Source organism: Salvelinus alpinus, chromosome 10, assembly GCF_045679555.1.
Source record: "Salvelinus alpinus chromosome 10, SLU_Salpinus.1, whole genome shotgun sequence".
In the NCBI taxonomy this organism is placed as follows: Eukaryota; Metazoa; Chordata; class Actinopteri; order Salmoniformes; family Salmonidae; genus Salvelinus; species Salvelinus alpinus.
In genome coordinates, this window is record NC_092095.1 from 33543545 (window position 1) to 33558105 (window position 14561).

Here is a 14561-nt window from a genome sequence, read left to right on the forward strand (position 1 = left end):
GCGTCTGTGTGTAATTTCTCAAATTGATACATTGTACGGATAAAATGCCAGTAGATGGAAACTGTTACATTGTATCACGTGAAAGCACTGTTTGCGTGGTCATATGGTTAGATCACAGCGCCGCCGCGAGATGAGCCAACTACGTCGAGGCTCGAGTTGAGGTGAACTGCCACAGTGAGAAATAACTGACACCGGCTGCCAAATGACTGTCTGCAAACGGTATGTATTCAAGTACTAGGCTACTCTCGCCGGTAAAGTTGATAAGCTGCAGTTCTCTGCGAACAGTAGGTTTAAACAGTAGGTTTTTCATTGAGCCTTCAGTGCGAATCTCACGTTTGACTGGGCTAGCTATATGTAACGTTAGCTTAGGCGACACAGTAACGTTATCGGGTTTAGCCTTACCTAACGCAGCAGGCATACAACAAACTGTTACTGTAAGAAGCTAGGTCTAGCTAGTATAAATAACGTTTTTTTTAAAGACTTCTGATGAGCAGCTTAGTTGTCGCTCATCAAGCTCTAAATTGTAGGGTGATTATATATACATACATACATACATACATACATACATACATACATACATACATACATACATACATACATACATACATACATACATACATACATACATACATACATACATACATACATATATTTATACATATACCGTTCTTTAGGTTAGGATTGCCTCTAGTTTGTCTGACGTTATGGATGCAAAGAGTGGCTAGGGGGGCAATGGATTATAGCATACTTTCAGTAAATGTTTATAGCCACAGGTACAATATCACACAAGCTTACTCACAAAGCTTAGTAGACATACAACGTTGCTTGCTTTTACTTAAGAAATGTTTGTCTTGAATGACAATTTGGCATTGAAGACAAACCCATTGAAATGTAACTTAACCCTTGAATTGAAGAATTCGCGCTCTAACATCTAGGCTACTTGCAGCCAAATGTCATGTCATGGGGTGCATTTGCTCTATAGTCTATTGTTTACTTTTTTGTTGGTGACCCACAGTGGTGGACAAAGTACTAAATTGTCATACTTGAGTAAAAGTAAAGATACCTTAACAGCAAATGACACAAGTAAAAGTGAAAGTCACCCAGTAAAATACTACTTTAGTAAAAGTGTAATGTACTTAAGTATTAAAAGTAAAGGTATAAACCATTTCAAATTCCTTATATTAAGCAAATCATACAGCACAATGTAATTTTTTTATTTGTATTGACGGATAGACAGGGGCACAGACATAATTTACAAACAAAGGGAAGGGAAGGGAAGGGGGATACCTAGTCAGTTGTACAACTGAATGCCTTCAACTGAAATGTGTCTTCCGCATTTAACCCAACACCTCTGAATCAGAGAGGTGCGGGGTGCTGCCTTAATGCATTTGTGTCTAGTGAGTCCGCCAGATCAGAAGCAGTAGGGATGACCAGGGATGTTCTCTTGATAAGTGTGTGAATTGGACCATTTTCCTGTCAAAATGTACGAGTACTTTTGGGTGTCAGAGAAAATGTGTGGAGTAAAAAGTACATTATTTTCTTTAGGAATGTAGTGAAGTGAAAGCAAAAGTTGTCAAAAATATAAATAGTAAAGTACAGATACCCCCCGAAACTACTTAAGTAGTACTTGAAAGTATTTTTACTTAAGTACTTTACACCACTGGTGACCCACTATTTGATGTTGTGCACATGTTGACTTTAAAACGACTTAATCCCAGCTCATGGCATGTTTTGCCATAGGATTGGCTCCTGAACTGAACACCCAATCTTTGCAAAGCACATTGCTAGGCACTTTGATGTGGAGCAGTACATAAATGTCAAGAAAAGCCAGATATGCACTTTAATCTTGTAAATAAGATTACCGCTAGCCAAGGTGCTCTCTAACCATCTTAGTGGCCAATGAGTCAAGGATGATAACAGGTCTTCTACAGCGACGCCTGTTGATAAGGCAGAGCAAACTTGTCTTTACCCTCAGTGTCTAGCTGTAACTGAATAGTATATGCTGTATGTGTCTGGATTTAAGATAACAGTATTATTAATGAGTTAATTACACTATTAGGTATAAAACACCATAAATGCCCAATAGAGTACAGTAGAAGGAGCTTATTGTTGTTGACAGCAACAGACCCCTAAGCAGTGCAGTAAGCAAGTTCTGATCCACAAATAAGGATAGAGTCCCATGGGTCCAATAACAAAAATACCTCCACATGCAAGTGACACATTCAAAATGAAAGCAAAACCATATCTGGTGTCTGTATGTGCCATTCTAAAGTTCACATTAACTGAGCTCGGCAAGGCAATGTAGTGGTTTCCTTTTGTGGGTGCATGAAAAAGTTAGTCAGTTTCCTCAGCAAACTTGATTTGATGTGTGCTTTACTGAAATTCTACATACTGTAACTGGCTCATACTTCTTACTGCATTATTAGATCACAAACCCAATAGGCTATATGTTTCCATGTTGGCCTAAATATGTACAGTCAGTTTAATAGTTGTGTGCTAAATCAGCCATTTTTCTGTCTAAATTAGGCAATGTGAGTGTAGTAGGTTACATGCAGGTCTCTGACCTAGACCGAATGGACGTGTAGCCAGCGGAATCCTCCAGAGTTCTAACATGGCTGACATGTCATCTGAACTTCTTTGGAAATTTCTGCTTTGTCCATGAAAAGAGTTTGCCACTGCAGCTTTGATTCAAACAGGCCATGGCAGGGCAAACTACACATCATGGGGTATATTTTACATTAATTACCAATCTGATTTAACTGAAAACAGAGAATCATTTATTTGATCTTAACCACAAGTTATGTAGAAAATAACATCCAATGACATTTAGACCTAGCGTCCTTTGCTCGTTTTTCTGAATTGTACTGTTTTGCCATGTTGCTAAAGGGTGTAATTTAATTTAGTATGACCTTACACACAAGTCTGATGAATTTCTTCATAGACTCTTGTTTCATACAATTTAGGTCTCCTAAAGGTTGTTTATGAGTCTTCGCACATTTTGACATTTTGCTTTCTAGTGCCTGCTTTGAGCTCACCATGATGGGTCAAAGCCCTCAAATGGGTATGTAAGCATTTTAAGGCTCAGGTCTGGGGTAAATTTCCTTCATAGGGTTTGTGTTGGCTTAGAGGGGAGCAAAGGCCACAGGGGCTCTGGACCGGTGCATGGCACAGGCTGGGTGGAGGGTGGCAGAGTCAGGAGGAGAGGGGCAGAGTGAGTAGAGACCGCCTGGGCTCAGAGTACAGTGCTATCCCCTCTGAGGTGAACAGGCCTTGGGCCCCGGGGAGAGAGCAATGGACCTCTCAGTATGGTGCCCTGGTCCAAGAGACTCAGTGGAGAACCAGGACTCACATCTCCAGGACACAAAGTCCTCCTGGACTCTGGTGAGTTAGGATTCCCTCATTAGTCTGCAACTAGAGAGTATGTTGTGGTGCATATTTTTTGAATGAGTTTACTTATACAGTACTTTATCAGAAATGTTTGTTTTTGTAGTTTATCAGATGGATGGATTATATTTTTATAAAAAATTGTGAGCAACATCAGGTTTCTCATATATTTAATTTGTACTTTTTTCAGAGTCACATAATGCTGTAACCTATTGGTAGTAACTGTTTCTTTCCACAAGTGATGTGGAAATGTGCTTCTGTTGGAGATTTACTTTGGGTTCAAAGTCCAGGGCACTGGTATGCAGGTCGAAAAGTTCATAAGAAGTTGTCCATGTAAGGTGCTTAAATATTGTTTGGTCGTTCCACCAATTCGGTGCCTTTTGAGAAGTGTAACTTGGTCCCAAAAAACTTTTGATTTTACCTAATTTTAACATTCTGTCATAAAGAGCACATGTTCAACAAAAAGTATTTTTTCCCATCTCAAGAGGTTAAATAAAAATGACTATAGTAAGTTCCTATTAAGTGCCCAAAAAGGTATCAGGGGTAACCGCAACAGGGGTGACCGTAACAGGAGTGACTGTAACAGGGTTGACGATTTCTTCTTAAATCAGCCACAGATCCCCTTGTGACAGGGGGAATGGAAGCTTGTTGTGTGCAACAGGGAGTGACAATTGAATGCAAGCTTCACAAAAAAATGAAATTGTTTCAACATTTCTAGCCTGTCTATCTATGGGGAACAGGGTTGACGTGTTATGCTCAACCGGCTCAGTTTTCCAACACAAATCACTAGAAAATGGCAAAAAATTTGTCGAACTATTCCTTTTACTCTTTGATTTGACTGTTAGATGTTCAATGTTTTTTAAAAAAATATATATTTTCAAAGGAATAGTTTCACCATATTAAAATGATAGGGTTGACCTTAAAATTATGGACAGATGTAAATGAGTCACTAATCACATGAAATAAATAAATAATAATTCTAATAATATTCTAATAGAAATTGCTTTGTCAAAGCATCAAAATAACTGGTGCTTTAAAATTATGGTAAAACATTTTGGGACTAAGTGGGTTAATATCTTCCTAGAAGTGACACAGGGTTAATGGATTCAAAATGCTGAATTTTGGCACTTTAGCAAGCTTTTATTAGAAAATGTATTGAATTCTCCAGGCTGTCTATATTAAATAGATATAACAGTGGTTTGAAAACGCAATATTCGGGCACGATTTATACTTCAAATATCAAAAGGCACTCTTTTCGTGAACGACCCTGTTATTGTGAAGTTATGAAGGCATTTCTGCTGCTTTCTGTGTCCTTCATTTGGTGTAAAGATTTTTTCTTTTCTTTTCTGTACCACACCAGTGTATCCACTCTTTTCATTTAGCAGCGGTAGCCCACCGCTAAATTGTTGCCACCCCTACAAAAAATATTTATTTCTGCCGAGACATGCTTTTAAATGGTTAGTCGTTGGCTCAATGACTGGAAGTCTATGGGAACAGCTAGCGTGTCATTGCGCTTACGCTAGTAGCAATGCACCCCTCACTCTTCCCTTGCAGTCACTGCAAAAAAAAATCCTAGGCGAAACACTGCACATACAAAGATTTAATTTTGGAGACATACCTTGGCAATGACCTCAACTGTGTGTGTGTTAGTGGTGAACGGATCAGCTGTTTGTTCATCCGTACCAACCCGCAATTGCTAATAACCTATCCACAACTGTCCGACTACATGATAAAGTGAAAATCTGAGGCTCCTGGCTAACCAGCTAATATAGAAAATAGATGTACTGTATGCTACAGTCAGAGACAGCAGAAATATTTTTGGGGCAGGGGGTGCAGGATTTTTTGGTAGGCTATTTGTTAGTCAACTTGACTAAAAGTAGATACATGCAGCTTCTCTTCTGTTATTATACTCTATGTTGGCCTAGAAGACTAGAAAACCCCTTGCTCACCAAAATAATATCATCAATTGGTAAAATTAATGCTTCAATCTAGTTGACATCAGTAAAGTTTTCATCTCTGCTTCTTTTGCGGAGCAAAGACATTAAGAAATCATAGGCCCCAGAGCTTTGTTTTTTTAATAACATTATTTTTGCATTTCATGCAATTCTGTGTCATTTACATGACAGAAGACATTAGCTGAATCTTTTTTAATACCACAGAAATGACCGAAATTAGTGGCTACTCTGACACTGACAAACTGAAATCAATCTGGTCTTGAATTCAAACAAACAATAGCCCAGGCCAATGAAGCGACACACTGATCGTACAATATTAGGAGGCAATATGTATACAGTATATACACTGAGTGTAAAAAAACATTAAGGACACCTTCCTAATATTGAGTTGCACCTTCCCTTTTGCATTCAGAACAGCCTCAATTCGTCGGGGCATGGACTCTACAAGGTGTCGAAAGCGTTCCACAAGGATGCTGGCCCATGTTGACTCCAATGCCTCCCACAGTTGTGTCAAGTTGGCTGGATGTCCTTTGGGTGGTAGACCATTCTTGATACACACGGGGAAACTGTTGAGAGTGAAAACCCCAGCAGTATTGCAGTTCTTGAAACAAACCGGTACGCCTGGCACCTACTACCATACCCTGTTCAAAGGCACTTAAATCTTTTGTCTTGCCATTCACCATCTGAATGGCACACATATGCAATCCATGTCTCAATTGTCTCAAGGCTTAAAAATGTGATATCAATAAGGGATCATAGCGTTCACCGAGATTCACCTGGTCAGTATATGTCATGGAAAGAGCACATCCTTAATGTTTTGTACACTCAGTGTATATCATAAGCTACAGTAGGCTACTAAATACAATTTCCAGTGGCACACTGACTCACCTAATGATGAAGATGAAGCCATGCTCTAATTCGCACTGGACTAGTATTACTAGAGAATGTTGGCTATGTAATTATCACCCCAGAATGCCCGTTATTCCAGAGTAGGATTCGGACGGGATTCGTTTTTTCCAAACATTTTTTTTTCCCGCAATAAATTGACAGTTATGACAAAAGACTGGAGGTTTTTATTCTAGGCGTGAAGATATTTCAACATGTCTGTCTTTGGTATAGTGTTGCCATAATATTTGAATTGAGGTGTCATCATAATCATTATTTTAGCGATCTGCAGTAGAATACATCCTAAATGTCCCCCAGCCTGCAGATATAAGCTAAACAGTGTATTTGCACTTGAGATGCATTTTTAGGCTATGGATGAGAAAGTTAACTTGTCATTTCTAAAAGTTTAGTTCAGTTAATGCTGCTTTGTGATCTAGTAACGACACGGGTTGCATTAAATAGGCACAATCTTTTTTTTATACACTACATGGCCAAAAGGATGTGGACACCCCTTCAAGTTAGTGCTGACAGGTGTATAAAATCGAGCACACCGCCATGCAATCTCCATAGTCAAACATTAGCAGTAGAAAAGCCCATACTGAAGAGCTCAGTGACTTTCAACGTGGCACCGTCATAGGATGCCACCTTTCCAACAAGTCAGTTCGTCAAATTTCGCCCAGCTAGCTTAACCCGAAGACAGCATGCATGCGCCCGGCCGCCACAAGGACTCGCTAGAGCGTGATAGGACAAGGGTATCCCAGCCGGCCAAACCCTCCCCTAACCCGGACGACGCAAGGCCAATTGTGCGCCGTCGCTGCCGGCTGTGACACAGCCCGGGATCAAACCTGGAGCTGTAGTGATGCCTCTAGCGCCTTAGACCGCTGCGCGGGAGGTGTAAGTGCAATAAAAGTGCAATATGTGCCATGTAAAAAAGCTAACGTTTAAGTTCCTTGCTCAGAACATGAGAACATATGAAAGCTGGTGGTTCCTTTTAACAGGAGTCTTCAATATTCCCAGGTAAGAAGTTTTAGGTTGTAGTTATTATAGGAATTATAGGACAATTTCTCTCTATACGATTTGTATTTCATTTACCTTTGACTATTGGATGTTCTTATAGGCGCTATAGTATTGCCAGTGTAACAGTATAGCTTCCGTCCCTCTCCTCGCCCCTACCTGGGCTCGAACCAGGAACACATCGACAACAGCCACCCTCGAAGCAGCGTTACCCATCGCTCCACAAAAGCCGCGGCCCTTTGCAAAGGGAACAACCACTCCAAGTCTCAGAGCGAGTGACGTTTGAAACGCTATTAGCGCGCACCCCGCTAACTAGCTAGCCATTTCACATCGGTTACACCAGCCTAATCTCGAGAGTTGATAGGCTTGAAGTCATAAACAGCTGAATGCTTGAAGCACAGCGACAAGCTGCTGGCAAAACGCACGAAAGTGCTGTTTGAATGAATGCTTACGTAGGCTGGTGCCTACCATCGCTCAGTCAGACTGCTCTATCAAATCATAGACTTAATTATAACATAATAACACACAGACATACGAGTCTTAGGTCATTAATATGGTCTAATCTGGAAACTATCATCTCAAAAACAAGACGTTTATTCTTTCAGTGAAATACGGAACCGTTCCGTATTTTATCTAATGGGTGGCATCCATAAGTCTAAATATTCCTGTTACATTGCACAACCTTCAATGTTATGTCATAATTACGTAAAATTCTGGCAAAATAGGCGGCCCAAACTGTTGCATATACACTGACTCTGCGTGCAATGAACGCAAGAGAAGTGACACAATTTCACCTGGTTAATATTGCCTGCTAACCTGGATTTCTTTTAGCAAAATATGCAGGTTTAAAAATATATACTTCTGTGTATTGATTTTAAGAAAGGCATTGATGTTTATGGTTAGGTACAGTCGTGCAACGATTGTGCTTTTTTCGCAAATGCGCTTTTGTTAAATCATCCCCCGTTTGGCGAAGTTGGCTGTCTTTGTTAGGAAGAAATAGTCTTCACAGAGTTCGCAACGAGCCAGGTTAGCAGGTAAAATTAACTAAATATGCAGGTTTAAAAATATATACTTGTGTATTGATTTTAAGAAAGGCATTGATGTTTATGGTTAGGTACACATTGGAGCAAGACAGTCCTTTTTCGCGAATACGCACCGCACGATTATATGCAACGCAGGACACGCTAGATAAACTAGTAATATCATCAACCATGTGTAGTTAACGAGTGATTATGATTGATTGATTGTTTTTTACAAGATAAGTTTAATGCTAGATAGCAACTTACCTTGGCTTCTTACTGCATTCGTGTAACAGGCAGTCTCCTCGTGGAGTGCAATGTAATCAGGTGGTTAGAGCGTTGGACTAGTTAACTGTAAGGTTGCAAGATTGAATCCCCGAGCTGACAAGGTAAAAATCTGTCATTCTGCCCCTGAACAAGGCAGTTAACCCACCGTTCCTAGGCCGTCATTGAAAATAAGAATGTGTTCTTAACTGACTTGCCTAGTTAAATAAATGATAAATAAAGGTGTAAAAATAAAGGTGTAAAAAAAACTGCCAAATCGGTATTGATTGTTATGAAAACAATCGATTGTCGGTATCGATTGTTATGAAAACTTCAAATCGGCCCTAATTAATCGGCCATTCTGATTAATCGGTCGACCTCTAATCCGAACCTGTGAGACAGGTACAGAATGGCAACACCAACTGCCCGAGTTACACCAGGAACGCACAATCCCTCCATCAGTGCTCAGACTGTCCGCAATAGGCTGAGAGAGGCTGGACTGAGGGCTTGTAGGCCTGTTGTAAGGCAGGTCCTCACCAGACATCACCGGCAACAACGTCGCCTATGGGCACAAACCCACCGTCGCTGGACCAGACAGGAGTGGCAAAATGTACTCTTCACTGACGATGGTCGGATTCGTGTTTATTGTCAAAGGAATAAGCGTTACACCGAGGCCTGTACTCTGGAGCGGGATCGATTTGGAGGTGGAGGGTCCGTAATGGTCTGGGGCGGTGTGTCACAGTATCATCGGACTGAGCTTGTTGTCATTGCAGGCAATCTCAACGCTGTGCGTTACAGGGAAGACATCCTCCTCCCTCATGTGGTACCCTTCCTGCAGGCTCATCCTGACATGACCCTCCAGCATGACAATGCCACCAGCCATACTGCTCGTTCTGTGCGTGATTTCCTGCAAGACAGGAACGTCAGTGTTCTGCCATGGCCAGCGAAGAGCCCGGATCTCAATCTCATTGAGCACGTCTGGGACCTGTTGGATCGGAGAGTGGTGGGAGAGTGGGGTAACATCTCACAGCAAGCACTGGCAAATCTGGTGCAGTCCATGAAGAGGAGATGCACTGCTGTACTTAATACAGCTGTTACTTTTGATTTTGACCCCCCCCCTTTGTTCAGGGACACATTATTTGATTTCTGTTAGTCACATGTCTGTGGAACTTGTTCAGTTTATGTCTCAGTTGTTGAATCTTGTTATGTTCATACAAAAATTTACACATGTTAAGTTTGCTGAGTTTATTTATTTTGCTGCCTCTTGGGCCCCCCACGGGCCTGGGCCCAGGGGCTTCGGCCTTGGTAAGCCCCTGCATTAATCCGGCCCTGGGACCCGATAGAAAATGCAAGAGGCTAAACAACAACAAAAATGGAAAGAGTTTTGGTGCAAAATGTCATGTGGTTAAAATACTATCAGTTTTTATGATGCTGATTAAGATAACAACACTTCTACAGACGGTATCTAACTGCGCATTCGCATTCTCTCAAAATGCTGAAAGAAATCATATTTCTCCACTCCTCTTCCTGAGTTGAAAATGTAACCTACATTTGGTGTATAATTTCCTGCAAGAAATGCTTAATTCTGCAGGAGTTATTATTATGGTTATGTGAGAGGTTATAGACCTACAGTAAGTGTCCAGATTTCCATTTAACCCATCTGAACATTAGACTACAGTTCCCTTGACGTGCCATAGGCCTACTTGAAGTCCCCATCTTGTGACTGTCAAATTCATATAGCACCTCAAAATCATCACAAATAACACTGCTATCATCCTCTTTTACCACCTAATCAAACATTACTTTTCAGGCCCTCCCTTCTCTTTATTTTCAACTCTCCATTTTGCAGATTTTTTGTTATTGAATTAAACTCCGACATTGTCCTTTTTGCCTCCTTGGAAAGATTTTTCTGCCCACTCCCAAAGCATTTGGCAATTGGCATGTCGGCTTTTTGGCGAGCGTACAGTTAGGCCCTAAAGCTTAGGCTTATACACTCATGCCAGATAGCCTAAAACAATGAAATAACAACCTCAATGTAGCCTATATATATAAATTGCACAAGAATTTTACATTTATGGATGTTTGAAGGCAGTGGTTCCCAACCTGTGGTGCTCACCCTCAGTTGGCAGGGGTTTACTTTTTTTGAAGAACTTAGTCCGGTTTTAAACTTGCTCTTGAAAGTTGTAATAGTAGAATGCACAAGGTGCAATTTTGAAATTGGCTAGGGCATCATTAGTTCCTCCTATCACATGAATAGACATTATACATGGCAAAATGTATAGAATTGCAAGAAAATTTGATTTAAAATTGCAACATTTTCTTTCCACCCTATGACAAAATGTGTGGAATTGCAGGAAATAAGCTTTAAACTTGCTAAATTCTCTCAACCAACAAGAGGGGTGTGAACAGTTTGTATCATGAACAGTGCTTGTGCCCATAGAAGTAGATGTGGTGTGTGTGCGCACGCATGGGGGGCGCGGGATGTTCCCCAATGCTGGAAGGGGGGCCCCGAGTGAAAAAGTTTGGGAATCCCTGTTTTAAGGTATTGTTTGTTTTCTGTGTTGAAGCCATTTGCCTTCATCTTGGCACTTCCCCATCATTTTTTTGCCACATTTATTTTATTACAGACACCTTAATGCATACTTTTAAATTATATTGGGAGCTAAACATACAAATAAAAAATGTCCTATACATTTTTGTTAGATGACTAATGTTACTGTCCCCACTACAACAAACAAACAAAATACTTAAATACATATAATTTTGTCCTTGAAACATTTTTTTGAAATACTGTAGAATTCCATTAATTCCTATGGAGGACTGCTCCTACTGGGATGTGGCTTCAAAGCCTCTCAATGGTCAAAACATAGCATCAGCAATCCAGGATTTATATACATCATTGACCTTAACGATACATCCCAAACTGTAGTTGATGCAGTACAATTCAATTGTGTTCTTCATCCATTTGTTTTCTCCATCCATCAGCTCACTCTGCTACAGTGGAACATGGGAATGAATGGGCCCAAAAGCATCAAGATCAGCAAAATCCGCCCCAAACAAAAGAGCTTTATAAGTGCCACTCTGTGGTACTGTTGCCCTGTTTATGTGTCTGTCCCAAATGGCACCCTATTCCCTACACAGTGCAATACTTTTGACCATAAACCATAGGGAATAGGGTGCTCTTTGGGACACAGCTTATAACTGACCTCCATGCTGTAGGCAGCAGTAATCTGTGCTCGGGCTGCAGCCACGAGGGGACTGCTAAGCCTTTGACTTTAAACTGTTTGGGGCAGCAGATAAAACTAAATATTTTCTGAGGCTGTTGTTACCAACAACAAAAGTGCCATCAGGTCATTAGAGTTACACAGATGGCAAATTGTGTGACTATTATGGGGTTGTCAGGAAACAGGATGACCTTATAGGCCCCTGCAGTGTATTTTCATTGACTTGTCAATCCCTCCCTGCAAATGTTGATATATTTCAATGCCTTTCTGCTCACTTATTTAGGCCTTCACCAACGTTAACTGCAGGGCTCTACGCAGGGCCGGATTAAGAAATCATAGCCCCCACCCAAGGGATACAAAGTATATGTTAAGGTGTGGGGTAAATTTTTCTGGCATGGTTTAAGTCCGCCTGTAGAATCTATGCCAAGGTGTAATGAAGCTGTTCTGGCAACTATACAGTATATACAGTGCCTTCGGAAAGTATTCAGACCCCTAGACTTTTTCCACATTTTGTTACATTACAGCCTTATTCTAAAATTTATTATATTTAAATATATACATATCACATTTACATAAATATTCAGACCCTTTACTCAGTACTTTGTTAAAGCACCTTTGGCAGCGATTAAAGCATCGAGACTTCTTGGGAATGACACTATAAGCTTGGCACACCTATTTGGGGAGTTTCTCCCATTCTTCTCTGCAGATCCTCTCAAGCTCTGTCAGGTTGGATGGGGAGCATCACTGCACAGCTATTTTCAGGTCTCTCCAGAGATGTTCGATCGTGTTCAAGTCCGGGCTCTGGTTGGGCCACTCAAGGACACTCCTACGTTGTCTTGGCTGTGTGCTTAGGATCATTGTCCTGTTGGAAGGTGAACCTTCGCCCCAGTCTGAGGTCATAAGCACTCTGGAGCAGGTTTTCATCAAGGATCTCTCTGTACTTTGCTCTGTTCATCTTTTCCTTGATCCTGACTATTCTCCCAGTCCCTGCCGCTGAAAACCATCCCCAAAGAGCATTATGCTTCACCATAGGAATGGTGCCATTATTTGGTGCCAAATAATTCAATCTTGGTTTAATCAGACCAGAGAATCTTGTTTCTCATAGTTTGAGAGTCTTTAGGTGCCTTTTAGCAAACTCCAAGCGGGCTGTCATTTGCCTTTTACTGAGGAGTGGCTTCCGTCTGGCCACTCTACCATAAAGGCCTGATTGGTGGAGTGCTGCAGAGATGATTGTCCTTCTGACAGTTTTTAACATCTCCACAGAGGAACTCTGGAGCTCTGTCAGAGTGATCATCGGGCTCTTGGTCACCTCCCTGACCAAGGCCCTTCTCCCCCGATTGCTCAGTTTGGCTGGGCGGCCAGCTCTAGGAAGAGCCTTGGTGGTTCCAAACTTTTTCCATTTAAGAATGATGGAGGGCCACTGTGTTCTTGGGGACTTTCAATGCTGCAGAAATGTTTTGGTACTCTTCCCCAGAACTGTGCCTCGTCACAATCCGGTCTCAGAGATCTACGGACAATTCCTTTGACCTCATGGCTTGATTTTTGCTCTGTCAACTGTGGGACCTAATATAGACAGGTGTGTTCCTTTCCAAATCATGTCCAATTAATTTAATTTACCACAGGTGGACTCCAATCAAGTTGTAGAAACATCTCAATGATGATTAATGGAAACAGGATGCACCTCATAGTAAAGCGTCTGAATACTTATGTAAAAAAGGTATTTCTGTTTATCATTTTTAATAAATTTTCTCAAAAAAATAAACAGTTTTCGCTTAGTCATTATTGGGCATTGTGTGTAGATTGATGAGGGTTTTTTTTATTGTTTTAATCCATTTTAGAATAAGGCTGTAATGTAAAAAATAAAATAAATTAAAGTTGAAAAAAATCAAGGGGTCTGAATACTTTCCAAAGGCACTGTATCCTTCATATTATTTTTTATATATTTTTTTTATATGTGATTTTTGTATGCCTCTTGGCAGCCCCGGTAAACCCCTGCATTAATCTGTCCCTGGCTCTACGCTGACATTTTTTACAAGAAGCACGTGAGCTCCTAAATTGAAAAATGTAGAAGCACATAAAGAAATGTAGGAACACAATTAAACATATTAGAGCTATTAATGATAAGAATTGCCAGCAATAACAAAATACAGGGTTAAGGAGCAGCAGAAAAAAAAATATTTTTAAGATTGAGATATAACCTACATTGGGCCTATATGAATCCGATCATGAATCTGTGCTCAGTGTATTCTCTATGGCACTCAGAGGCAGCAAAGTAAAGTAATCATTACATCTGGGTGAATTATTTAGTTTTTGTTTTACTTGGTGTTAATGGATGAGGCCAGAGTATTTTTCCTGATGGCTAATAAGAACTCAATAATAAGTGAAGTTTGTATGCCATGATGTTCACTGCCTCTGTATTTCCACTGGTTATAATGTCAGCCAATGGCCTTATCAGTTACTTTTTGCTTATCTTTTTGTCACTTGAGTGTGTTTCAGATTAGGACCTGTCTTATGACAGATACACTGAGTCAGGCAGTATTCATTGGATCTTGATGGTCATAACAGGATGCCCAGATTTACGTAAAAGGGTGAAGTCCATTCCAGTCTCAAAGTCTTGTTTATTCCCAAGGGCTTTGAAATGAAAAGCTCAGCAACAACACAAATGTGTGTGTAAAGGGCGTCACGCTGCATGCTTAGCGAGTACCACTTCCTCCCGATTCGGCCCATACCTGGCACAAACTCGGGACCTCTGCTTTGCCAGGGCAAGTAACTGCCCTCCTGAAGCATCTTACCAGTCTGTACCGCGTGAAAAGCTA

General features: G+C 40.8%; 1 protein-coding gene across 4 annotated transcripts in view; it reads left to right on the forward strand.

Moving 5' to 3' along the window:
- Window positions 1-89: 89 nt before the first annotated feature.
- The window catches only part of LOC139531962 (phosphatidate phosphatase LPIN2-like), a 59709-nt gene continuing 45237 nt past the window's right edge, over window positions 90-14561 (forward strand). For 3 of the 4 annotated variants that reach the window (XR_011666461.1, XR_011666460.1, XM_071328993.1), the window contains exon 1: window positions 90-219. Coding sequence is in view for 1 of the 4 variants with exons in the window: in XM_071328995.1 (XP_071185096.1) it covers window positions 3292-3381 (90 nt within the window). In the remaining 3 variants the exon portion in view is untranslated. Of the gene's footprint in view, window positions 220-3152; window positions 3382-14561 lie in introns of those variants that run through there. The other variant, XM_071328995.1, reaches the window with a different exon arrangement.